The sequence below is a fragment of the Daphnia magna genome, linkage group LG9, assembly GCF_020631705.1.
Source record: "Daphnia magna isolate NIES linkage group LG9, ASM2063170v1.1, whole genome shotgun sequence".
Taxonomy (NCBI): domain Eukaryota; kingdom Metazoa; phylum Arthropoda; class Branchiopoda; order Diplostraca; family Daphniidae; genus Daphnia; species Daphnia magna.
The window spans coordinates 476,519-503,200 of NC_059190.1; the positions used below are offsets into that span (position 1 = coordinate 476,519).

The 26,682-nt window shown below is 41.3% G+C and overlaps 3 protein-coding genes and 2 long non-coding RNA genes across 9 annotated transcripts; 3 read left to right on the forward strand and 2 right to left on the reverse strand.

Moving 5' to 3' along the window:
• Window positions 1-1,636: 1,636 nt before the first annotated feature.
• Window positions 1,637-12,837, forward strand: LOC116931261. Its single transcript, XR_006651413.1, has 5 exons — window positions 1,637-2,165; window positions 8,377-8,467; window positions 9,832-9,877; window positions 12,409-12,523; window positions 12,595-12,837. It is a non-coding gene; the product is annotated as an uncharacterized LOC116931261 (long non-coding RNA).
• Window positions 12,838-13,935: 1,098 nt separating this feature from the next.
• Window positions 13,936-19,021, forward strand: LOC116931253 (probable chitinase 10). The gene is made up of 10 exons (XM_032938833.2): window positions 13,936-14,092; window positions 14,826-15,216; window positions 15,286-15,615; window positions 15,683-16,083; window positions 16,159-16,623; window positions 16,697-16,985; window positions 17,045-17,199; window positions 17,280-17,882; window positions 17,940-18,404; window positions 18,465-19,021. The coding sequence occupies exons 2-10, from the start codon at window positions 14,832-14,834 to the stop codon at window positions 18,753-18,755; spliced, it is 3,384 nt and encodes a 1,127-aa protein (XP_032794724.1). The 5' UTR covers window positions 13,936-14,092; window positions 14,826-14,831; the 3' UTR covers window positions 18,756-19,021.
• A 434-nt stretch (window positions 19,022-19,455) lies between these two features.
• On the reverse strand, window positions 19,456-20,931 carry LOC116931262. 5 transcript variants are annotated; one of them, XR_004398847.2, is made up of 3 exons: window positions 20,361-20,845; window positions 20,047-20,204; window positions 19,456-19,910 (listed from the first exon to the last, which is right to left on the reverse strand). It is a non-coding gene; the product is annotated as an uncharacterized LOC116931262 (long non-coding RNA). The 5 variants fall into 5 exon arrangements; XR_006651412.1 differs by having other exon boundaries at window positions 20,266-20,845; XR_004398848.2 differs by having other exon boundaries at window positions 20,047-20,161; window positions 20,235-20,845.
• A 70-nt stretch (window positions 20,932-21,001) lies between these two features.
• LOC116931267 (nucleoporin 88) lies at window positions 21,002-24,315 on the forward strand. Its single transcript, XM_032938843.2, has 14 exons — window positions 21,002-21,276; window positions 21,343-21,403; window positions 21,466-21,574; window positions 21,639-21,764; window positions 21,911-22,100; window positions 22,252-22,340; window positions 22,410-22,638; window positions 22,704-22,974; window positions 23,046-23,278; window positions 23,335-23,448; window positions 23,514-23,740; window positions 23,802-23,961; window positions 24,028-24,113; window positions 24,188-24,315. Exons 1-14 carry the CDS (start codon window positions 21,028-21,030, stop codon window positions 24,249-24,251), a joined length of 2,208 nt encoding a protein of 735 aa, XP_032794734.2. The 5' UTR covers window positions 21,002-21,027; the 3' UTR covers window positions 24,252-24,315.
• Window positions 24,316-24,395: 80 nt separating this feature from the next.
• LOC116931270 lies at window positions 24,396-26,179 on the reverse strand. The gene is made up of 5 exons (XM_032938848.2): window positions 26,052-26,179; window positions 25,698-25,802; window positions 25,485-25,626; window positions 25,317-25,406; window positions 24,396-25,245 (listed from the first exon to the last, which is right to left on the reverse strand). Exons 2-5 carry the CDS (start codon window positions 25,785-25,787, stop codon window positions 24,452-24,454), a joined length of 1,116 nt encoding a protein of 371 aa, XP_032794739.2. The 5' UTR covers window positions 25,788-25,802; window positions 26,052-26,179; the 3' UTR covers window positions 24,396-24,451.
• Window positions 26,180-26,682: the final 503 nt, after the last annotated feature.

Genomic DNA, 26,682 nt, shown 5'->3' on the forward strand with positions numbered 1-26,682 from the left:
TCAGCGCGGACGGTCCCTGCCAGACGACAGAAGAGGAAAAATAAAGGCGAGCCGCAACAGACGTAATTCACGTCTTTCTGTACGTTCACGAAAGAAAAGGAAAATACGACAGAGCGCAACAACACGGATGATGGGAGCGTGATTAGAAGCGCGGTCGAGTGTGTGGCACAGCGGCGGCTTGCTCTCTCTCTCTCTATGTCTAATATAATGTTGCATAATAGGCGGTGGAAATGAGAGGCGCTGCCTTTGCCGGCCGCCGTTGCACAAAAGAAAAACGACTCGACGAGCGAAAAAAAAAAATTTAAAAAAAACCACACACCAATTTTCCGTGGCATCGCGCCGCCACCAAAAAACCCCCCCACCCCCCAAACCGTGAACTCAAAGTGTTTCTCTGCTTTTATAGCTCCGTAGTTTTTTTAGTTTCTTATTCGAGTCAAAAATAGGTGGGTAATGTGTAAAACAAAACAATAGAAAGAAATACCCCCCCCCTGTTCATCATTCTGTCGGTCGTGTGATGTTTGTTTTCTTTTTTTTTAGCCGACCCCTTCTTCTTTTTTCTCATCGTTTGAAAAATAATATGAGGTGGGCCTCTTGGCTACTACCGACGATGTGTGTACAGAACGTAACAAGCATCGCCAGACACTTTGAAAAGGCGTCATTTCGGCTGCGGTTGGTGTCGTTTGCAATGGTTGATGTGGGCGTGGCTGTCTTCGTCCGGGGGCTTTAATTTGCATGACAAACGAAAAGTTACGTAGCTGTTGGTGGTTGGAAGAAACGTTTTCTTTAGTGAAAATGGAAGTTTTGGGATTTCAAAAAAAAAAAATTTAAAAAATGATTTGAATTCGTGCTTTTTTCGCATGGACTTTTTGTGTATTTTCTTAAAGCCGTTAATCGGATAGCGGACAAATTTCTAACGAAAAAAGAAAAAAGCCGAAACGGGAAATGAGCCGCTTTTGGGGGGGGAAAGAGCGTCCATCATCGAGAGGCACTGTTAGGGCCAACATCACGCAACGAGAAAGAATGAAAAAAAGAGTCGGCCTTTTCACTCTGAATTGTCGGTTCCTTTTGATATACCTATGCTAATGAGACTCTGTCTGATTTCTTGTCTATTTATTCTCATTCTTGTCTATTTTTCCCCCTCATTTATTTGTTGCTTCAAACTCTCTCGCCAGTGTGTGTGTGTGTGTGTGGAGAGACGGCCGAGAAAGAGTCGACCTCCTGTGAAAATGTGGGCGCGTTAAAAAGGCGGCGGTTGTTGAGGGCCGGGACTCGCGCGCGCGCGCGTGATTTAATATGGGCGCGCATCGGGCCCGCCGTGACGCGTGCAAACAATCGGGCACGCAAAAGGGCCAACCATTCCGAAAATAAGGATTTTTATGAGTCAGATAGACGTAGAGGAGAGAGAAAGACGCTTTCAACATCTTATACAAACACTGTAAATAACCGGCCAGCCGGGCAGAGAGAGAGAGAGAATCTATCCCCGCCTCCTTATGCTATCATCATCATCATCATCGAGAAAGAGACAAAAGAGAGAAGCGCAGTGTGGAATGTTGTCGGATATATGAAATAAATAGCACCACACTTTTCTTTATTTCTTTTTTGGCGGTTGCATCTAATAGAAAAACAGGCAACATTGGGATTTAGGAATCAAGCCCAGCCTCTCTTTTGCCGACCCAAAGGCCCTGAGAAATGATGGCTCAGCCAAAGTGACATTTATCGACCTTTTAAAAAGAAACAAAACAAAATGGGGAATGTTTTAGAGATGCACGCAGTTTCGACGGCAGAGAATGTGAGCCTCTGTGTCGGCGTGTTGAAATGATTGTAACATTCGTTTGCACTTGTGTGGCCATTTTCTTCGATGGGCGGATTTGGACCTGTCCGCCATTTTTCTCTGCCCTCTTCCAACTGTGTCTAATAGAGTGTGTACGAATGCCTCGGACTCGCCATTAATGCCAACCGATTGAATTTTTCCCCCACATTTTCGTGCGTTTGTGCTCGGACAGCTCAAAGCGAGTGCTAGTTTGCCACCCAAAACTATCATCACACACTCATCATCTTGTTGGGGCAAAACAAATTCTAAAGTCATCCGTCTCTTTCAATCTTTTCCAGCCAAATACACCCATCAACCGTCGCCCACTCTCCACTCACACACACAACTATACAAGGTAAGCCACCATTTTCCCACTTTTTATTTCATTTTGCCGAGGAAATTCAATTTCGATTGACCAACGGTCATCCGCCCCCCACTCCCCGATCTTTTTCGATTTTCAGTTTTTAACAATCTCTCCCATTTCTATTTCAATTGTATACCAAAACAGCAGACAAAATGTATTTTTCGACTATTGTGTATTGGTTATATCTCCCCCCAACCCCCCCATGTTTATACGCATTTAGACGGTCGTAGAAGACCTTAGACATATCGGACAATAACTGGACAGTAGAGAGAGAGAGGCCCATTACCGACGCCCATCCGTCTCTCCCCCCCCTCCGGCTGGCACGACGGAGATGTCGATTGTCCAGCCAAGCGTCTCAAAGGGCCCATTACTTCCAGTACGCAAGCCAACATTTTCCTGAAACGTATCGTTAGAATTGAGGGGGGTTTTCATTGTACACGAACAGATAAGAGGGAAATGTTTTAAAGATCAGCTCGTCCTCTGAATTTTTATTTCGTTTATTTTCATGTCAAACCTATAGTTTAACCTTTAGGGGGTAAAGCTGCGCACCTTGTTTTATAATGGATGTGAAATCAGGGCTTTTTCATTTTCTGATTCGTTCAAATGTCGACACAGAATCTTGTTTTTCATTTTTCTTGTTAAGTTGACGCTGTGCGATTTGCATCTTTGAGATGCGACTGCGATTCCAACTTTAGTTTTGATTCTTTAATGAGGATTTTCTCAACGATGATGTTTATTCATACGCCTCTTGAAGTTCTCTTGTTTATCCACCTGTTGTCTTGTCGACCAACTGCCTATTGAGTTGATCTAGAGCATTTAAAAGTCGAGTTTGGTCTTCTCTTTTTCATGCGTTGCTGCATAATCTCCTGTGCGATTGAAAAACTTGTGCGGAACAGCGTTCGCATTAATTGTGGCAAGCCTTTTCCACAACTCTGTTTTCACCTATTGAATTGCGCGTCATTTATACGCAAGTTAAAAAGACCGCAAATGTAAAAGGAAGTGATTTTCTTACAAGACGGCCTTGCAATCCATTCGTTTAACGCACGTTGCTGCAATGATGGGCAGTTTCACCGTTAAAAGCTAAAAAAATATAAACACACAAAGGTTTTCCTTTTTTTTTTCTTGATAGATTTTTTGAAGGAAGAAAAAAATTCAATAAAACAAACATGAAAGAGATCATTAACGAGGCCACCGGGGGGTGGGCCCCATTTTTTTCCCCCTTTCGTCTGTGTGTTTTTCTCATCTCTCCGCTTTGCACTGGCCGTGAGGCCATCACCACCTTTTTAAGTATGTTAGCCCCCCCCTTTTCTTCAAAGTGTCTGTGTGTTTAGGTACACGGGTGTACCTTTTTTTTCTTTCTCCTGTCTTATTTTAGGAGGGGTCAAGTAGGGCTGGAATTCCGGCTGAGAGGACCCGGCCGAGTCCGTAAATAATCGAGTCAAAAGAGAGCCACTAAAGTCGAATATATATATACTGTATATAGATCCCCAAAGTTTGAGCAGTAAGTCAGAAGAGAAAGGACGGGGGTCGCGCGTCGATTCTATTAGACATGGAAATCTTCCAAGTAACTTATTCGGAAAAAGAAGGGGGGAGGGCCAGGAGTCGACCCCCTGCTGGAGTTGCTGAAGAGGACAGGCGCCGGCCAAATAGTTCCGTCTCTTCTTTTTCTTTTCTATTTCTTATAGGCGCATTCTAAATGATTCAAAGAAGAAGGAAGCGCAGAGATTAAACATCCGCAGATCCTAATCGATGCAGTTCACATAATAGCTCAACCCATTGGCATGGCCCTAATCCGCAGATCCACATTACGAATGTCATTTAATTGTTATTCGATTTGTGAGCTTTACCAACGTAGAGGGGGGTTCCTCTTTTCAATACATCGACTATACATGTAGGGCAAAAAGAACAAAAAGGTAAATAAAGAAACATGCATAATTCATAACGAACATGAGCTGACGTGCAAGTGGTAGCTTATAGAAACTGAGAGACAAGAGAGTTGCAATCGGAAACAAAAAAACAAACAACCCAAACAGCAACACGGCGGGGGAATGTAACACAGGCCTCTCAAAATTCACCGCAGCAGCCCCCCCTCCTTTCGTATTTTTGTTTGTTTTCCTATTTATTTATGCAATTCGGAGAGATGAGGAACCCGAATACGATTTTCTTAGGCCGTTCTACTGTTCGGTTATCCAGTGTATGCTGTTCATGTATGTTAAGGAGGCAGGAGGAGGTCAGGATGCGTGGCTCTCTCGCACCTTGAAGGCGTGAAGACGAAGCTCACGTGGCATTTTCAATCAACGTACCAACACAAAAATTTCTTCTTCTTCTTCCATTTCAGATTTTTTTTTTTTTCCAACCACGTAGAGAGAGAGAGGAAAATGAATCAACCATTTCTGACGTGGCGTTTCTATTTGTTTTTTTTTTCCACCCATCGTATGTAATAAGCTCTTTCCCCTCCATCGCCACCAAAATAACTAAACTTTGTTGTTGCCCTATATCATTTTTTTTTTCTGCCGCCTCTCGTCGCGTCTTATTGCAGGGGGTCGACTCGTATTCTATCATGTGTTGGCTGAAAATAAAAAATAAAAATAAGAACAGGTGAGTGGACCTCGATGAATTTTCATTTCGCTTCTTTCATGCCCCTAAGCCGGGGAATGTGTTGATGCTTGTGCTGCTCGCACACAAACCACATCAAACGACAGGCTGTACAGGCAAATGGCGTCTCTCTCTGTGGAACGTTTTTGAATTATTCAAGACGAAGAGGTAGTACGAGAGGGGGGAGCAGTGAAGAAGCGCACTGGGACGTTTGCATTGCGGCTGCTTTTTCCAAAGGTTTCAATTTTCATCGACGAATCAGAGATGACACGCATTCTCTTCCGCCGCTCTCCGTCAATTTCATTTCCCCCCTTTTTTTTTCCCTTTTATTTATGTGATGGACATACACACAAAAAGGTAAACTTGTTGAACCTTTTTCTTCTTGTTGTGAATATGTGATTATATCGAACGCTAGAAGATTAGACGCTGCAGAAAGAGAGGCAATATTTGTAAGAAGAAGAAGCTCGTCAATCTGAAATCCCCCTTCTAAAAAGAAAGAGAGAGAGAGACTCGCAGCACACGCCCGAAAATAAAAGCCGAGCAACGGCAGCTACGGATTCTTTCGTCTCCTTATTATTTCTAATTCTCCCCATTTCTATTTTCTTTTCGTATTTCTTCTTTTACAACTTTATATAGTACCTAATCATATAAATTTTCTATTTACAACCCTCCCGTTCTTGAATATATATATATCCCTATGGTATTTCGTCTCCCACTTGTTCGTCTCTATAAATAAAAAAAAAAAAAAATGGAATAATGAAAAGCAGACAGAGGAAAGTATTGATGTCTATGACGAAGACGACACACTGTAATCATAAAAACACCTGAGCAATTAACATAGAACCGCGCCGTTGGAGCAGAGAGCAATCAAGCGCCAGAGAGAAGCTGATTGCATTTATACATATGTATGTGTATATACACGAGGAAACGGACTGGCAGAACAAGCTTTATCCATTTGCAAGCTGCTCCGAACGAAACGTCTTTCTTTTTTTTTTCTTCTTCTCTGCAACACGATAGAGAGAAGTCGGATGGATAATAACGTCCGCCTTTTTGTGGGGATGGATCAATTCATATTTATCCCTTTTTTTTTGGGGGTTTTTGTTCAGAAAAGAAAAAAAAAGGAAATAATAATTAAGCAGATTGGATTTTGTGATGAAGCGATAGACGCACAACACGGCGACTGACTTCTCGTCTAGCGCTGTCAACAACAGACACACCAAAGACCGAAAGAACAAGCCGATGGCATTTGGTTGCTGAGCTGTTTGGGCAGAGGACAACCTAAAGAGAGAAAAAAAAAGCCAAAAGGAATTGGCTTCATTTTTGGCCACTCATTGGTGACAATCTGACGACTTGTGAATCAAGATAAAAAGAGAGATCTTTTTAAAGAAAAGAGCGGCAGCTAAAGATGAAGCGGGGGGTATATATCGCCTGCTAGTAGCAACTGAATGGCATGTGTGTAAAAAAACAGAAATGCAGTTTAAAAAGGGAAAAAACAATAGCATCAAAGTTGTGTGTTCTACCTGAGATTGGCGCCAGACAGAGACCTTGCGAGGCGCAAAAACACAACGTCTCTGTATGTACTGTGTGTGTGTGCTACCTACACAGATGACACGGTGTGTGTTGCCTATCTCTATCTTGACTCTATATCTGCACGTAGCTCTATTTAGATATATACATGCACTCATTTTCACCCTGCGCCTATCCTCTTTCTTGTATTGGCTCCACGTCGGATTTGGCTGGCCGACTCTTGTGGCCCGTCAAAAATGCCATGTACGGATGCTGCTGCTGTTTGAGCTCGCATAGCAAAAGAAGGGGAGGATGCCTAACTATTTTGTTTTTTTAATTTTAGAGGGGCAACAGTTTTTGTTTCTACCGGGGGTTTAAGACCCACCGCAGTGGCGAGACGATAACGAGGGCGCACCGCACCTCGCGAATCCACCCCGAAATAGTCTCTTCTCTGTTGTACTCTTTTTAGTTTTTTTTAAAAACAAAAACAAACAAATGCGCCCACTTTAAAAAAGGAGAACAGGACGCGCTACAGCGAAAATGGCAAAACCCTTGATTACCACATGCCTCCTAGCAGCAGCAGCAAACGCACACCTTTGATCATCATTTTGTTTCGTCCATTATTAAGCAATTTTCCAAACAAAAAAATACAAAAATTTTTAAAGAAAAGGTGAAATCACCACCAGCCAAAAGGAGGCGAGTGGAGCACGCACACACACACACACACAGTCCTTTTCTACTAAATATGTACAGCGATTAAAAATCGATTACGCGCTCATCTGACTTTTTGAGGTTCGGAGCTGTCAGCTGTTGAACGTTGTACTTTGATTATTACTTCTTCTTGTTTGTTTGTTTGTTTTTATTTTCATTTTTTTTTTTTTGCTTTGCTCCAATCATCAAACGGGCCATAAGGAGTCGTCTTCAAAAGAGCAGGAATTCGAGCGTGTTACATAGATGTAGGGGGGAGGGGAACAAATGCAGCGTCGCCGTGGTAAATGCGAGCGATTTCTAATTGAATCTTCTCACCGATATTTATGCGTGTGTCTCTCTATATGACGAGCGCAGCATGAAAAACGGAAGAAAAAAAAAGTCATCGACGACGTGGTTAAACGTAGAAAGAGACTCACGGCGGCCACCCACGACGGACCTCCAAAAACGCTAAAGCGAAAAATAATAAAAAAAGGGAAAGACAGAAAAAAAAAAACACACCAACGAAGAAGAAAATGTTCTCCTCGTGAGCAATGGCGTCTATAAGAGACGCGGGGCTGCACAAACTGATTGCAGCCCGAGCAAACAAAACAAAAAAAAACATGTACAATTCTCTTGCATGCTTTACCTTCCTCCTCCTTGGTTCAAATTGTTGTCGAGGACGACGAACTCTCGTCAGCTCATTTTTTTTTTGAAATAGAAAGAAGAAGAAGAAAAAACGTACCTTGGCGGCTGCTGTTATTATTATTTTTTTGTTTTCTTTTGTTCATTTTCCTATACTCGGTTCTTATCCCAGCTGCGTTTGTGGATGCTCCCGTGATTACCGGCTTTCGCCACCCACCATCATTTCACCACCTGATTATAAATGATGGATATATGCGCAACCACCACCAACGAGCAACCCGTGCGCCATCTCTATAATCATCTTTTTTCTTCGCCCCGCTTTTCTTTTTTTCTTTCTCCTTCTCCCGACGTGTTTTTTATTCTTGTTGGTTTCTTGGTGGCTCTTCCGAGAAAGCAAAGACCTCCATCCTATTGCAATGGTTTGCCGCACATGATTTGAAATGACGTTGTTTGACGTGTGGCGGTGCAACTGATCGACAGTTTTCCGCCATTTTTTGTGTGTGTTTTTTTTTTCTTTGTTGTTGTTGTTGTTTTCTTGATTGTCAGCATCTTTTATTTTTCTCGCACGACCCGATGCCGTTGTGTAGACGACATTGCCCTTGTCGCCGCAAGTGGGAAATAACGACAGCACAAAGTCTTGACATTTTGACAGTCAATCAACGGCGATTTTTTTTTTCTTTTCCCTATCCAGAATAAAACGAATTCAATACCAATGCGCAGATACTAACAAGTTTTCTTTTATTATTCTTTTTTTTCTTCTTTTTTTTAGAAGCGCTGCTGCGAGAAACGTATCCGACCACCGGGAATCCACGACAACTTCACGCAAATGGAGGAAACGTTCGTCACCAACAGAGCGACAGGTAACGCCAAACTCTCTTTCAATTTCTCTTTTTTTTTTTTTTTTTTTTTGTTGCTCTTTTCAATTATGCATCCAAGGAAAAAAAAAAACGATATCTGCTCGGCGATGAAAATTGTTCAGGGCATCCATTCGTCGTCCGAATGAAAATTGAAAAAGAATTTGGACGAAAAACGTTATGATGATGTGAGGGGGGAGGAGGACGACGATAGGCAAATGACAATGAAAGCCCCGACAACTTTTGATATATAGGAACCGAAAACATTTCAGAGTGAAGTCGACGGAGTTGAGAGCGTACGGCCGTGTCTGTGTGATCTACATAAACGCTGGAGTTTTGGCCTTGTTCGTCGGTCGTTGATAGAGGTGGCGTTGGTTGATGTTCGGCCAACCGGAAAAATGAAAAAAAAAAAGAAGAAAAATCTTGTGTGTGTATATTCCCGGTCAAGAGACTGAGGCAATACATCTAGTCTGCTTATAAAATGATGGCTAAAGTGGAGGGGGGGATAGAAGGAAGAGCGAAAGGCAGCTGCAGAAAAGGGTGGGGTCGCAGAGAAGGAAAATTGTACGCACGCATTCACCATGGCAACGATGATGACACGCGCGCGTCCCTGTTTAGGATGTGGAACCGATCGATTCAATCCCGAGCGGCTTTTAATCGCATTGGCTGGAGATGCGACCCACCATAGCGTACGTACAGCAGCTATCTATATGCGTTCATGGTAATAATACCCACCCCAGATGTCACCTCAAATCTCTTTTTCTTTCTTCTTCTTCTTCTTTTTTAGAAAAGGATTAAATCCCTCAAATCTCTTGCAACCCTTATACACAACATCACCACCGTTATGTATCTCGTCTATAACATTAGTACACCACCTAAAGTGTTCCAGCTATATATATATATACAGCCGAGTAACTCAAATTTGAAAGAACGGCCATGTGTTACGATGACTGGAGTGCCTCAGTCCGTTTCTTTGGCACAGGATCGCGTACTGCAAGAGGCGTGTGTGTAAGTTAACTATATGGCGTGTCTATATGTACATAGGGGCAGAAGAGCGTATAAAGATATGATGTAATCGCCGCCCCCAACACACACACACACAAGATGCCTGTGCATAAGGTCTGCTGATGGATGAGATGCCTATAAACAACAAGAAAAAACGGTTGTTTCTTTTGGCTTTTGTTTGCTCCACGTTTTTTGTTTTTCCCCCAGCGGACAACTTAATAGCGGGTAATCACCAGCACATATCTAAAACGAACGTGGATGTGTGTGTGTGTGTGTGATAGCTGTGAGCGGTTTGTGCGCTCGCTTCGCCAATAAAAAGAACAGCTCGACAATTCATCTTTTATTTATTTGTTTTCTCTCTTTAGACCTCCCTCGAAGCCTGCAGGAATAGACGATGGAACAGCCAGTTGGGTAAGAAATTTCAAAATTTTTTTTTTTCGTTTCTGTGTGTGTTGGGGGGAGGATTTTTCTTGAAAAGGGGAAACAAAACAAAAAAAGAAAGTTTTGTTCCAAAAACGAGGTATGTCGACCTGGCTGGCCACATGTGTGTAGCTGTTTGAATGTTTTGCTACGGGAAATAATGTAGATAAAAGAGATGTGTGTGTGTAGACTACCCCCGACGACGTGGCAAATCATAGAGTGTGTAGCCTACGTGTGTTGAAGAGCCGAGGGATTGAGGCAGCGAGGTGTTGACCGCACCGTTTTAAGTCGAAGAGCGATCTGAAGATCGCGTGAGCTCCTTTTCTTTCCCTGTGTGCCCTTCGAGTCAACTCGAAAACATCTTCCAACACCAAACGAGAAAAAGATATGCAGATGAGAAAAAAGTTTCTCGCCGTGTTGTTTTGTTTTTGTTTTTTTTTCTATATCTGGATTGCATCTGACCGAGTCGACCAGAAAACGTTAAATATGTCGCTCGCTAAACACGGAAAGCGCAGGGGGAAAATGTTCCAGCACACGAAATAACTGACGTTCTTTTGTATCGACAAATCTTTTCCATCCCATTATTCATTTATTTTCTGTTTTTTTTTTTTTATGTCCTTAAAACAAAACAAAAAACGAAGAGCTGTTTTTTGTACTGCTGCTGGCCGTGTCACCCGAACCGAGCTTTTTGCGTGACTGGCGCTCAACGACACAACACGATAAAAAAAAAAAAATAGAATAGGAGAACGAGTGAAATGAAATAAAAAGAGAGAAAAAAAAAGAAAAAAAGATAAAAGAAGACGACGAGGGAGGGATGATTGCGGATGTGCGGAGAGTTTGCTGCTGCTGGCACGCTGCCCGCATTTGTGGATGGTTCAAAAATAAATACTAGGCTCTACACACTTACAAGGCGGACGCAATATATGCCAACAACATGAGCAACAACAAGAAACGAAACGACTCGAGCGCAGACACGTAATACAAACAAAACAAAAGTGAAACTTTTTTCCTTTTTGATCCCGGACGAATCCTCTTTCTATTTTCTATTCTTTTTTTTGATTTTTTTTTTTTTGGTCGGTTGAAGATGTTTTGTTCAACAACAACAAAAAAATAGACAAACAGGAAGCGGACAATGATGGGGTTAGACTATCCAGTACCGGATTTTATTGCTTTCATACGTGCCACGGTACATAGAACCGAAAAAGGAAACCGTGACATTTGTTCTTCGTTTTTTTTCTTTCTCCTTCAGCGCTGATTGTGTCACATAACTTGTTTTCTTTTTTCCACAATCAAAGAGTAGGCAAATCTCGTTCAAAACTTGTTCTTTTTTTTTTTATTTTGTGTCTTGTCCCTGCGTATAGTGTAATGTGTAACAAACAAAAAGAACGTTCGGCTAAACAATAGAAGAAAACTATAGGATTCAATCAGCTTTGTTTTTTGTTTTTAATTGAATTTCAAAAGCATTCTATTATTCCACTGTAAAGCCCTACGTCATGTTTAACGTATGGCGCCCAGGTATATAGACTTGTGCGGATGTAATTCCTTCAAAAATCGTCTTGAAAGATGCAACCGTTTCAAATGAGGAACGGAAACCCATCGAATGGGCTTTTTATTTTTCATTCTGATTGTTTTGAAAGGGATCATCATTAGACCGCCCCCTGCACTCTACACTCATCGGTTACGGTGACGTACGGAAACACAACGTCTATAGCCCACACACACAATGTGTAACAGAAGAGCAATTCGAGGGTCAGTGCTCATTTTCCCCACTCGTCCTAATGAAGTCGTAAATTTTAACTAAAAGGAAAATACCCCCAACCCGCCCTAAAAAAACAAAACAAAAAGAAATATAAGAAACAGAAAAGAAGTGGATGAAACCATAAGAAGAGGGGCAAGTTCAAGACTCTATGACCGAAACTCATTACCTATTCTAGCGGGGCATTTGCTGTGTGGCGTTTATATAGGCGGCCTATATATGGGTCCGTTATTATCAAGTTAAAGCACATGGTGCGCTTGACGATTGCCTACTTGCCCTTGCAGTCAATCGTGGACGTTTCGTGATTGCTGCAATAGTCCAAGTCGATCTCATTTCATTTGCGACTCTCTCTCTCCAAACGTATAGAACTTGTGCAACATTAGTTTCCAAAGTAATTTTTTTTTCCCGCTTCTTCTCGTTCAAATCATTCACAGATCGAGAGATCCTATTCTAGAACGATGAGAACTTGATGTTTTATCGGCTGTAATGCATTGGATGCCTCTTGTTTTTTGTGTGTGTTTTGTTTGCTGTGATTCTTAGGCATCTAAATGTCAGTGGAACGTCAACGATCAAACACGGATGTTAAACACGCCGGGTTGTTTAAACCGTTTATTATTATAAGCAAAAGAAACGAGTTTTATCTTTTGAGATGGGATCTTCAGTTTAAATAGAGCTAAGCCAATAACATGCGAGAATTGAGCATCGATTTACTCGCAATTCAGATCATTGTGTAACGCATTTTCTTTTTTTTTTCTCGTTGGAACAGACTCGACGTCATCTAGAGGTCGTTGTCGAAACCACTGCACGGAAACCAGAACCCCCCGCTGAAATTCGAATCGTGTCTGAACGACACACGTACCCGGAAGCTCCCGGAAGAATTGGTAAGTTTCATTTAGCAATCCTGTTTGAGAGAGTTTGAGAGATGCTGAATCAGAGTTTGTTTGGATATTAGACTCTCTCCGTTATGGAAATGAAATTGAAGGTTGTGTGCCTTTGTCAGCATTAATTATATTGCAAATTTTTGGCTTTTGTGCTACTATTTTTAGACAACGATTGAGAGTAAATTTTGGTTTCTTTACAAGTAAATTCATCCCAATAGTGTTTCAGTGCATGCCATAACGGCTGGCTGTGGTCAATCCTTTTAAAACCACTTGAAAAACGAACATTTCAATTCAATAAATGATCGTGTAATTTCTTTGTCTAGATGGCGTAAACGTAACCTACTAGGTACAAATTCAAAATTCAAAAAGAAAAAAAAAGCGTTCACCGGTTATGCAAATTCGATAATAGATATGCGATAGAAGGTTGAAATCCATCATTCTAAAAAGGGATTGCATCGTGACCTAGGAAACTCTGACTTAACATTACGAAATCTATAAATCACCAACTATACTGTATCATTCACAGTTTCATTTCGTGTATGCAAAATCATATTCGATAACGTATTTGTTTTTTGTTTTGATAGTATACCATTTTGGATTTAGATAGTCCTTAATAAAGGGGAAGCTGTTAAGTTATGACAATAAGACAATCAGAGCCATCATGGCACTGTGTAAAATTTCACGGTCATAAAGCCATGTATCGTAGAGTCGTCGCATCCAAGGCCAACCGATAAACTTTCACGTGTTCAGGGTGTGTCCAGTCCCGAAAAAAAAAAAAAAGATTGCGGCCGCAAAGTGGTTGTTGTCGCATCGTTTATGGTCAATTGAAAAACAAACAAAACGCGTCAAAAACAAAATTTCTTGAAAAAAAAAAAACGAAAAAAAGAACATTGCACAAGGCCTTCTAGAAATGTCATCCTTTATTCTGCTTGATGATGAATTACGATACCTTTACGATGCTTTGATGAATGTCATCAAGTGACAGCCGGGGTCGCCTAACGGTCTTTCATCAACCCAAATTAAAAATATACGTGGCAACAACAAGTCGAGCTTGGTTTCTAACCCGAAGCCGAACAAATTATTTTTTTGTTCGTTGAATCAAACGTGGAAATTCTGCAATCAATATTCAGGATGGTGGTGCAATCTATTTGATATCCAAAAATTTATCAGGACATTGAGAGCGATGACACTTTAACGAATGCTAACCGTGTACCTTTATTTTATTTTTTTTCCCTTTCTTTTGTTGAGATGATTATTCTAGTAAGGAGACAAAGAAGAAGAAGAAAAAAAAAAGAGCAAGTTTTGTTGGTTGCAAATACCTGGATGGTTGTTGGCTGTTTTTTGCTGTTAGCGACAAGAGGCCAAATGCTGGTATCAAGGAGACAACCCGTCTGGTGCTATGAGCTGTTTTTCGTTTGTGTGAGTGAAAAAAAGAAAAAGAAAAGAAAGGAAAGATTGGCGCTTTGCTATAAAGCCTCCTGCTAAACCAGTTCATCCCTCACACTTTGAGAAGTTTCGCCGTCCTGCAAGGTTGGCATCTTCTTCACTTCAACATCCGCTTCAATCACCGTAAGTTGCAAATCGAATGTATTTTGTTTTGTTTTTTTTCTTTCCTACGTTTCAATTGTTTCAAATGCTTATTGATGTCAATCGTAAATGCTTTTGAAATACGATGTTTTATTGGTCCTGTCGACTGCGTGGCTTGTTAACGAATGGCTCGTCGATATTGCCTATCTAACTGGATTTCTAATGCATTGCAGACGTTATATCTATGCGCTGTATCAATTTCTGTCAAATCTAGCTCGCTGATTTTGTTATAATGTCGGTTGAACAACAGTAAAACGTTGGGGGAAGCGTGAACTTTGAAAAGTAAGATCAGATAATCCGATAAATCGCCAACGGTCCCGTCTTGCCAGAATAGTGAGCGATTTGCTTTTTCAATGATTCTGTCGTCATTTGGCCGTATATTGCCATTCAACCGAGTCATATATGGCAAAAGACGGAACCGAAACAACGGGTAAATAATTGCACGCACCCAAAAAAAAAGAATAAAATGAAAAAAATAAAATAAAATATTTGTGCGACGAGCAAAAGCGACCTTGAGTAGATAGCATCTAGGTGTGGTCGTCCAAACTAGTCCTGGAGCTACGCGTTACTCGTTATAGTCGTGCCATCCTGCACATTTGACGATCTAAGATGGAAAACGATTCAAAAATAAAACTTGAAAACAAAAAGTAAAAGTGGCAAGGTCACAAACTGTTTTTGGGAGGAAGGAAACAAAACTTGTTTTTGTTGTTTGCAGGTGGCAATGACCGCAACATCATTGCGTCTTTTGGCGCTATTCGCCACACTTCTTGTTGGATTTCCGGGCGTAGAGAACTTGGCTGTCAAACGACAGGCTGTTCAACCTGAAGCTCCAAAATCGGGATCGTTTTACCGCGGAGCAGTTGAATCTCCTCCACCGGCCGTCCAGACCGGACGAGGGTTCCAACGAGGTGCTGTTGAATATCGCCCGAATCCCGATTTTCGCCCTATCAACCCATTCGCCCTCCGAAACTTGAACAGCGCCGTTTTCCTGTCGCAATTTTACTATCCATCGCTGTACGCCGATCATTTCCGCAAGCTTTATCCCGATTATTATACTCCCTTTGCTGTGCTTCCGGTGCCAATCAGCAATTCGATTATCCAAAAGGGTAACTGACAATTTTTAGCATTTTTTTTTGTATTTAAACATTGACTTGATGCGTATTGTTGAATGTCAGATGGTTCAGAGTGCCTGAACGGCCAAGCTTTGCGACCGAATCCTGATGATTGCGCCGGCTATCAGAGCTGCGTCCACGGCTTGTGGGAAAATCAAAAGTGCCCTGATGGATTGCACTGGAATGCCGAGTACAGCATTTGCGATTGGCCGTCGAATGTCCGATGCGCCATTGAAGACACCTCTTCAGCTACTCAAGCTCCAGCTACTCAAGCTCCCCAACTTTCTACCACGACACCTCGGCCTCCAGCTTCTTCTACCACGCCAGTTGCCCCATCAACAACATCGCCCAGTCCAACTGCCTCACCTTCCGCACCGCCATCTTCGACGTCCAGTAATCATCATCCTCAATCCTTACGTTCCATAGTTTCTTCATTAAACTGTTTGATTTTAACGCGCAGGTGAGGCTAAAGTGATCTGCTACTACACCAATTGGTCGTGGTATCGCCAAGGAGAAGCCAAATATTCTCCTGACAACATCGACCTGAAGCTCTGCACTCACATTCTCTACGGATTCGCCACGCTGGACCCAAACAAGTCTATCATGCAGGTCTTTGATTCGTGGTCAGACACGGACGAGTATGGCCCCAGTCTTTATGCCAAGGTGACGGCCCTCAAGAAACATGGCATCAAAGTCTTGATTGCTTTGGGTGGCTGGAACGACTCAGCCGGTGGCAAGTACAGTGTTATGGTCAACAATCCGGCGGCCAGACGCCGTTTCATCGAGAACGCCGTGATTTTCATCGAGAATTACGGATTTGACGGACTCGATCTCGACTGGGAATACCCTAAATGTTGGCAGGTACGTTTCTCAAATTAGATCATTTCATCGCCAAAGCTAATCGTTTTCATCACGCGACATTTGGGTTCACGTCAGGTCGATTGTAACGCTGGCCCGGCTTCCGACAAACCAGCGTTTGCAGCCTTCGTTAAAGAATTGAGAGAAGCCTTTAATCCTAAAGGTTGGCTTTTGACAGCAGCCGTTTCACCATCCAAAGCCGTTATCGATGCTGGTTATGACATCCCGTCTCTGTCGCGTGACTTGGATTGGATCGGTGTCATGACTTACGATTATCACGGCCATTGGGACAAGAGAACAGGCCATGTGGCTCCACTTGGCTTCCATTCGGAGGCAGATGTGGCTTATTTCAACACAGAGTACACACTCAATTACTGGATCCGTGGTGGAGCTGATGCTGCCAAAATCATTATGGGTATCCCACTGTACGGCCAGTCTTTCACACTGGAAAACCCCAGTAATAACGGCCTCAACGCTCCGGCTAAAGGAACTGGACAAGCTGGAGAATTCACTCGCCAAGCTGGATTCCTCGCTTATTACGAAGTATTTTCAAAAGAAAAAGGCAATGAGAATAATTATACTGTAATGAAAATGGACTGGTTTTTTGTTTGTTTAGATTTGTAAGATGATCGGCAATGGAGGATGGAATGTCGTCCAGGATGAAGAAGGAGCTCTCGGTCCCTATGCTTATCGTGGCGATCAATGGGTATCGTTCGACGATGTAAACATGGTTCGGAAAAAATCGGAAATCGCTAAAGCAATGAAAATCGGTGGTGCCATGATCTGGGCCCTCGATCTCGACGATTTCCGCAATAAATGTGGATGCGAGACGTACCCTTTGCTGAAAACAATCAACAGAGTCTTGAGAAACTACCCGGCATCGAGCGCCAAGTGTGACGTTAAAAGTAATCGTCAAAGTCTTCACCGAAAAAAAGGTCAAGATAATAGCTCTTTATTGACGCAGGTGTTCCAGAAGTGACCAGACCAACTGCATTGTCCAAGAGTACCTGTCAAGAGAATTCTTACAAATCACACGAGTCTGATTGTGCTAGTTACTATCATTGCGTTTTCGGACAATGGAGTGGATATACTTGCCCCAACGGTTTGTTCTGGAACAAGGTACTGTGTCGGTGTGAATTGTGAAAAGAAATTGGGTCTTCCTGTAACGCAGGCTTTTATTGAAAAATGTTTTGTCTTAGGAATACTGCGATTGGCCATACAACACCGAGTGCAAAGGTAGCAGTGAAACTTACCTGCCTGCAGTTGCAGCCCCAACAGCTGCTCCTGCTAAACCTGATTCCACTGGAACGACAGAGAGTGGCGCGTACGTCGAATGGAAACCAACGACGACAACGGCTAAACCCACGCCTAGTCCGTTTCCCGAAGTAGCCCTGCCCGATACAGGTTTTAAAGTCATCTGTTATTTCACGAATTGGGCGGGATATCGAACGGGCGAAGGCAAATACAAGCCGGAGGACATTGACCCGGCAATGTGCACGCACATCATTTACGGATTTGCCACACTCAGTCCGAGTGAGTTGACTATGCGCGTCTTTGACTCTTGGGCCGATACGGACGAATACGGTCCAAATCTTTACGCCAAAGTCACCGCATTGAAGAAAAAGGGCATCAAGGTGTTGATTGCTTTGGGTGGCTGGAACGATTCGCTGGGCAGCAAGTACAGCCAGCTGGTAAATAATCCATCAGCCAGGAAACGATTCGTGGATAACGCAGTCGCCTTTGTTGAGAAATACGGTTTCGATGGACTGGATCTTGATTGGGAATACCCAAAATGTTGGCAGGTTAGCCTTGCCTTAAAAGAGATGTAGATGTCTATCTAACAACCGGTGTACTACTAGGTGGATTGCAAAGCTGGACCCGATTCAGACAAACCGGCGTTCACCGCTTGGGTCAGGGAACTGAGTGAAGCGTTCAAGCCTCGCGGCTGGCTGCTATCGTCAGCTGTTTCACCGTCAAAGACTGTCATCGATCTTGGCTATGAAGTTGCTGAACTGTCCCCCTACTTTGACTGGATCGGTGTCATGACTTACGACTATTTTGGCAACTGGGACAAGAACACGGGTCACGTTGCTCCCCTATATGCCCACTCGCAAGTTGAAAACAAATTCTTTAACACGAATTTCACGCTCAACTACTGGATAGAACTTGGCGCTGATCCGTCCAAAATCATCATGGGAATGCCCATGTACGGCCAGTCCTTCACTCTTGAAGACCCCGCCAGCAATGGCTTGAACGCCAAGGCTAAAGGACCAGGTGAAGCAGGAGAATTCACGCGACAAGGAGGTTTCCTCGCGTTTTACGAGGTTTGATTTGGTCGTTTTTGTATATGTGGCGTTTTCTTAATTGCTTCTCCGCTTTTTTAGATTTGCCACCGTATGAAGCAAGGTGGCTGGACAGTGGTTCAAGACTCTGAAGAAGCCATGGGTCCTTACGCTTACAAAGGAAATCAGTGGACTTCGTTTGACGATGTCGCTATTATTCGGCGCAAATCTGAATTGGTGAAATCAATGAAAATCGGTGGTGCTATGATTTGGGCGTTGGATCTTGATGATTTCAGAAACCGATGCGGATGCGAACGCTATCCATTGCTAAGGACCATTAACCGCGTCTTGCGTAATTATCCCGAAGCCGACCCGGATTGCAATTACGCTTAAAAATGAAACAGGGATCTTCAAAAGAGATTGAATGCTGAGCATTAGAAAGACATGGTTTTCGATGTCTTTAAAGGCACACAACAAAGATGTGCTAAAGGTGTTTGTTCTTTTTTTTTACAACGTTTTTCTCTGTTATGCGCTTAAATCCGTATTTGGGTATCTGGGTACAGAATTGTTTCACTGACTTGTGGAATCACTCACTGGCTTGATTTGTGTCTAAGTTCATTTTGTAGTGCACCATTATTACACTTTCCAATAAGTGGTCAGTAGGCTATCTATTTTTTAACTGCCATCCTCTTCTAATCGCACATTAAATTATATTGCACAGCACATCAACGCATATCGATTAGATAGATTGAATTCGGAGCGGTTTAGCATGAACGCCTTTCATCCTTAATCGGATGCCGAACAAATTAGGCTCAAGGCTTCACGCCCAAGCTGACATATTCATCTAAAATATTTATTGTTCTGTGGATTTCCTTAAAGTAGCGGGTTTTTCTAGGTTTTCCGGCGATTTCCATCCTAAAATTCTGGGTGCCTCTTACAGATTTTCTAGGTCTGTTCTAGCTCTTGTTATTTCGTAGTAAGTAGACTTTCTATTATAAAGTTGGCTAATGTTGGACGATATAAAACGGTAATCGATAATTCAACCGTTCGCTTGTTTGTCGTTTCCCCAGCAAAGACATCATCAAACATGAAATTTTTGGTATAACGCACTTCCTTTACTCAAGTCTTTCCACATTTCCATTTTGAGATCATTTTAAAGTACAAAGTTTGTCAACAGATATTTAGCTGCCTTTTAGCTTGTGCCTGTGCTCAATTCGCTCCTCAATCGTCTCCACACAATTCGCCATTTTGTCAGTAACCTGAACTTCAAGGGTGTCGATACGAATAACGACGGTCAGCCTGATGTCCCCGTCGATACCGCAGCATCCGCAACCGCTGAGGTCCCTTCCGATGTCACATCCATCCGTACTAAACGCCTATTTTTCGGCCTGGCCCGTAAATCATCCGCACTCCATTGAGTTTAGTGCCATTGCCCTGCTGTGAATGGTCCGTTTGGTGCTGCTTGCAATTGCCCGTGAATCCACTTGAACCATCCCATACGTAGCTATAGCTGTTTTTGCTGCATCAGTTACCTTATTTGTTCTAATTCTGCTTGTGTAATAAAAAAAAACAAAAAAGTGAATTTCATTAAAAAGCTTTTTTTGTGTTAAAAAAAAAAAAAAAAGGAAACAAAATGAGACCAAAATAATTAATTGTCAAGCGGAAAGTAAAACTCTACACTCACATTATGTACAGATTTGCCTCCTTTTATCCAAACAAGCCAGTCGTGCAGTTCTTTCAGGAAAGAGATAGGACGAAATCTCTATGCTAAGGCAACGGATATCTCAAGAAACATTGCCCTAAAATCGTGATTGCGTTAAGAGGCTGTTACGTCCAGAAAACCTATTATTTCAAAGATGTAAGAAAACTAACCTAAAAAGGGTGGATGATTTACGATTTTAACTATTTTAATAGGCGCAAATGCAGTATCACGTTCAGAATTCCGCCAGAATACACTTCCTACTGAAAACCCAAACGAGAACAATGAACTTGACTCACCTGACTTTAGCAGGGAATACGCAAAATGGAAACAGGCCAACTATTATTCACGCTAGTATGGCGGTATGGCTTCAAAACGAAGGTTATCTAACAGAATTTGTCAGCACAATTTTTAATGGCTTCAATGTCTTACCAGATTCACCTATATATACGGGCATGATTAAATATTATCATAATGGGTTTCAGCCTTATCAACCATTATAAGTTCCAATTATTTTGTTCAATGTTGACTATGTTTTTTTTTGTTGGGTTTTGGCACTGCTGACGTTTTCCTTCCAAACCACTCTTTCTTTTATTGGTAATTTGGTATGCCTTCTTGTTGTGTCACCTTTATAAAAAAATTATCAGAACTTTAGCTTTCTCGTACTCGGAAAATAAGAAAGCCACTTTATTTTTATTTTATTATTTTTATTCTATTTTATTTTATTGCTGGTGAACTGGTAGTTTTCTCTGGCTAAGACTGAAGGCTTTAAAACTACAGATTAGTGTATCAGATCACTGATAGATGGCGTGCAGTGTAGCAGTAATTCTATTATTTCTATTCATGAACTGATCGCCGATAGATGGCTACAAAGTGGCAGTATTTTTTTATTAACGATTGCATCGCAGATAGATGGCATGCAATGTGGTAATATTTTTTTTTTTTATTAATAAACTATTTTGAAAGATGGCCACGCTTAGGTCGCTTGCTGGCTTAAATAACTCTCAATTTTCAAAGATTATTAAAGATCAAAGAAGTAGACAGTCTAAGGGACAGGTGAAAAAAGTTCGTAGCACGCTAACAACCATCGAGCATTATTTATTCGCGTGGGATAAAGTAGATTGTTGCCTGCTCGTAAAAAATTTGTTAGACGTTGATAAATGGGCCGAAGGCAAGAAAAACACAGACCAAAAACCGTCAGCAGATCGATTTCTGGTTAGTGAGTGTTACATTCAATATTGTTTGTACATGAGTTTAATTTCTATGCTTGCTACAACTTAGAAAATCACCCTGACAGATGCACCTGTCTTCGAAGTTGAAAATGTTCAAACTAATTTGGATGGTAATGTATTATAAACTGGTGTTGCTTTAAGAATGCTGACAGTCTTTCTCTGAACATTACAGGTAGTTTAATAGTCTTGAATGGTCCTCAAGGTGTGGCATGTGTTGAACTACCAAGTAATTGGCCAAGTCTTGAGGCCAAACAACAAGGACTTTCTGTTAAAAGTGCTAGGTGTGCAACACACTAAAAAGCTGATAGTCAAGTTTATGAATATTAATTTTCTTGCAATTCTTAGATCTGTTTACATCGATCAGAAGCTCTTATTATGCAACTCACGGGTGAGAATCCAGGAAGTCAAGTTTCATCCAGGATCTCCAACAAATAGCCATTTGGTTGTGTTGACATCAGATAATTGCATTAGGTATGTGAGACAAAGTGATAGACATTTTTAGAAACTTACAAATATTTTTAGTAAATTTCATCTTTTAACTTTTAATGAAATAGAAAAAATTATTCAAAGTTTATCTTCTACTTATGAAATTTAATTTAATTCATCTGTTTCTTTAGAATCTATGATGTGTTCAACCCTAGCCGCCCAGAAAAAACAATTCCGGTTGGTCCCAAAGTGGGAAACCATTCACTGCATTCTTCAATGACATCAGGCACAACGTTTTCCTCGTGTTTGGATGAAGCCGTATCTTTCGATTTTGGCACGCCCTTTGAAGATACTCGAAGCAGCGGAGATCAACAAAAAAGAGTAAAGCGTTCACCTCTTTATTTTGAATTATATCCGTATAATCGCCACATTATTAACGTTTCTGTTAATGACATTCTGACAATTACTGTGTTACTTATATTCATTTTATGTCTCATTGTGTCTATTCCTTTCATTTGTTCTGGTATTCTAGGATGGGGTTCCAATCTTCCTTTTTCCAGTATACGTCCTACTTACCAACGGAGATGTTTATACGTTCTCTTGTTCAGTGCAGTCGAATAGGTAAAACTATAAATATTTTCAGTTGAAAGAGCAAAACTAATACCAATTGTTTTATCTTGCATGATGTAGTTCTAGAGCTCCTAAAATATCGGTAATTGGCCCATTATTAATGCAGCCAGCTGCCCTGGACAATTATGGAGACGATGCTTGTTCTCTTCTCTGCTTACCGGTGTTGCCACCAGTTTTAGTGATCGCCAACCGCACAGGAAACATACATCATGCCATTTTACTTCCACGCGCAGCGACAGATGACGATGACGATTCCGACCAAAATGCTAATATTGCCGACGATCTCGAGGTACGATTTGAATTAAGAAGATATGGATCGTATTGACTAATATCCTGATCGTGTTTCGTATCAAGTCGTTGTTATCGAAAGCAAGTTTGACGGTTACGGACGTGAAACCTGATTCAGTGTTACATGTTACCGAGACGCTTGAATTGGATGGTGACATTCTGGACGGAAGTGAAAGTTTCAGCAGTGATGAAAATGTTGCTGACAATGAAGGTGCGATTCAGCTCCGTAGGGATCCTGCGTGTTCCAGTCGTTACTTTGTTGTACACGACTATGGAGTCCATGGCGTGGTCGTTCCACTAGTTGATACTCTCAGTGAATTGGCCTCGAAACCTGATTGTAAGCAGTTCATATTTTTTTTTTTGTATATCCAGACTAGACTAGACTAACACTTCTCTTTACGTTCGTAGCGGATGTCGATCAGGATGAGACTAAACGGGTAATGCTGGCTGAAACGGTTGTTGAATTCATTTTGTGTTCACGAACGAAATCGTCTGCCGCTGCACCTCCTCAAGGAATAGTCGTATACCCACTTCCACCAACTCTGTTGGTGTTATTGGATTCGGCTGATATTCAAGTTATTTCTCTCTCCCGCCTACTGAAACCAGCAGTCAAGACCGTACAGACCACTAACACGACGAAGGTGGACACGTTATTTTTGCCAAAGTATTACACGCATTTATTAAAATTTTCTGTCAGGTGGAAAAAGAATCTTTTGACACCATTATTCGACGTCAGCTGCAGCGCACACATTCCCAACCAAAATTAAGTTTTCCTCCTGGCACCGAACTCAAAGTGGCCGAAGTGGTCAAAGTACGAATCTTCATAAAGCTTCTTTTTCCTGTTTGTTTTCTAGCATATGTCATTTTATTGGATAGTTATTTAGTCGCAGCGTTCAAACTCTTCGCGAAGAATATATCATGAAGCAGGACGCGGTGCGTGAAGCATTGGAGAAGAAAAGTCGGTTACTGGAATTACATCTACTCCAGCAGTTTGATGAACTGAGTTTGATACAACAGTCTAAGGAAGAATTGACGGGAGTCGCCCACCAGTTGGCGGAAAAATATGAAGATTCAATGGAAAAGCAAAGATCTTTGACTGAAAGGTGGTCTATCTTTTTATAACTTTTGATTTGAACGAATGAAAATGAATGAGACTAATTATAGGGTGGAGAGAGTGCTTTATGAAATTCAACGACGTTCGCCATTCATGACGGATGCCGAAAAACAGATGGGACAACAACTCCGTTTGCTGGAAACCAAATTACATTCATTAACACAGTCCTTAGAATCTTTAAAACGTCGAGAACAACTCTACGGTGCCAACGTAAAAAGACAGTTCCAATTTTTTAGGCTTTGGCGCACAAATAACAATCGTTTTCTTCACGTCTAGGCTATCCAGCAGCAAGACCGTAGTACAACGATAGGCCATCTGAGTGAAGAACAAAAAACAAGCGTGAACGAAGCCTTAGTTCTTCAGTAAATTCCATTTCTTTTAAATTTTCCATCATGTTGATGCATCCAGAGCAACTAACGATTTTCTTCCTATTCAGGAGCGCAGATATTGCTGGCTTACTTAGGAGTTTGCAGCAAGTCAAGAAAAAGCTTGCCGCTTAGGGTAAGCGAATGTTTGAAATCTTTCACATCAGTTTGGATATACACTTGTTTCATTTTTCTCACATTCGATGAAATTATACCGTCATTTCAAGAGTAGGAATTAGAAATAACTAAACTCTCAGGAAAATGGAAATATTTCACGGATTTTGAAAGCGATGATGTTTTGTATTTCAAATTGGGAAGTTGCAAGAGCTAAGAAATCATTTTTGGGAATCAGGGTTTTTGGTCTTGTTCATCTTCTTAGCTCTTGTTTCAAGCACATTCTTGAGTTTGACACATTCATAACAACTAGATTTATCTAGCAATTGACATTTATTTGAACGCCAAACGTCACCATGGAAACGACCACTGGCACAGAATTTTATATCGAAAAATGCTGAATCCGTGCATCCGTCACACGTTTTTGCTTTATCAAAATTATTCAGAATTTCTTGAAACTCGTTTAGGGACTGAAAATGGTATTCCAGATCCACAGAATCGAATCTTTTACCAAACACGTAGTATATGACAGAATTCTTTGTTGCTATTTCTATCGCTTTAGCAATTACTGCTTCTCTCAGAGTAAGAGATGGCAGGAGACAAACTAGTCTTTTGTGAGGGTGAGTAATAGCATGCCAGTTCCATGATGGTGGCAACTTGGCGTCTTGTGGATCCACCAACGATTCTCCGTTACCGTCGGTCACGCCTGATGTGGTTTTCGATACGCCTGGCTGCTTGGTGGATGCTCTATGGATATTTTCATTAGAGGGGGTAAGGGTTATTGTATGCATTGAGGCAGGATCTTTATCAGCAAGGCTTGCATGAGAACTAATGCTTGAAATGTTTGTTTCGGGGTTTGATTCTTGATCTTTGATTCTAGGGATGGCGTTACTATTCAACGTTTTAGTACCAGCACTTTCGATTGAATGTTCTGTAGATGCACTTGCTCTTGCACATTTTACGGGAATATTATTCGCAAATCGGGGACCCTTTCTTACCCTCTTGGAACGATGGCCTACAACGTTGGAAAATTAAGAACATTTGGTACGTGTTTGCATTAATTATTTATAAAGGTTAATTAAATACCCTCTGGAATAAGGTTGGGTTCAAGGCTTTTAGTTGGAAAAATTGATGGAATAGCTGTTGGCTTTAGTCTCCAAAGCATTGGAAAGATATCTACAGTATGAGAAAATTTTAGTTACTGAATGAACACTTAAAAATGGGTGGTAGCAGGAATCACAGACAACTGCAAACCTTCTTTTCCCCCAACAACAACCTTTAAGCCTTTCTTGATGTCATCTTCAGTAAAGTGTACATGGCAAATTTTGTCATTAGGGCCAAGTTCTCTGTGTGCTGTAGGCACCACTTCTTTCCATTTCTTCAGCATTTCAACATCCTTTAAAGAACAATACTGAAGGTGATGAATCTGCTTTTCTTGGTTATGAGTGGGTTTGTGCACAAACTTACCCTTGGAACACTGAACACAGTTCTCTTCCCAATACATCCCTTTCTTCCAGTATCACAATATGGCACAAAACATCCTGACTGACCTGGCATTTCTTGAACTTATATCTATATACAGATTTAAAAACCGCCGAAAAATTGTACGCCAGTTACTGCCAGTTTTGAGTACTCAAAATGGTTTAGATGTAGCCAATGCGTAACTTTTTGAAATTTTAAAGATCGAGATGACCAAAGAAAACGTCAACATTTTTTCCTTTAAAATTAAAGTGGTGTGACGTAAAACTTATGGTTCGCTGACTAGAAAACAAAACATCACGAAAGATATTGGTCCGACAACTAAGAATTGAAGAAATCTACCTTATTATATTTTTGTGTTGGTTTACAGTTCTTCTAAATGTTGGTATATAGCACTGATAGTTGGTGATCAGCGCAATCTACAGTGAACTTTGCTAACAAGATGTTGAATATTTCAATAGGACAACTCTGCCCATCGTACCTGAATTGTGCTATCTCTTGTAGGCTAGTGTAATTTAAAATAACTCTAAAGCGCCCGATCTAAAGTCAACAGCACTAACTGTTTTATACGGAGGCCGTTTTATAATTGTAGAACTTCGATAGTGTTATTATTTACATTCAAGTTGTAATATGAAACCACTGAAAACTAAAATTTTTTAATTTTAATACATTTTAGGTTAAATACTGTGAATGTAACTTTGTTTAAAGCTCATGCACTTTTCTAAAAAGCAGTATGCGGAGAACAAGTCCCTGCCAAGTTTTTACAGGAACAATAATAATTATGTGAGGTCACTCAATAGTAATATTTCCTTGGTTTTCGATTTCCTTTCATCTCGGTTTGGAAACACTTAACACTATTATACTCATTGCTTCATTGGCTGCTGGTCACGAATACCATAAGAAATGATTTCCAGAAGAGTCACGACGATAATGATGCAATACGCAAATGAAAAAAAATAATAACAAAAAAACC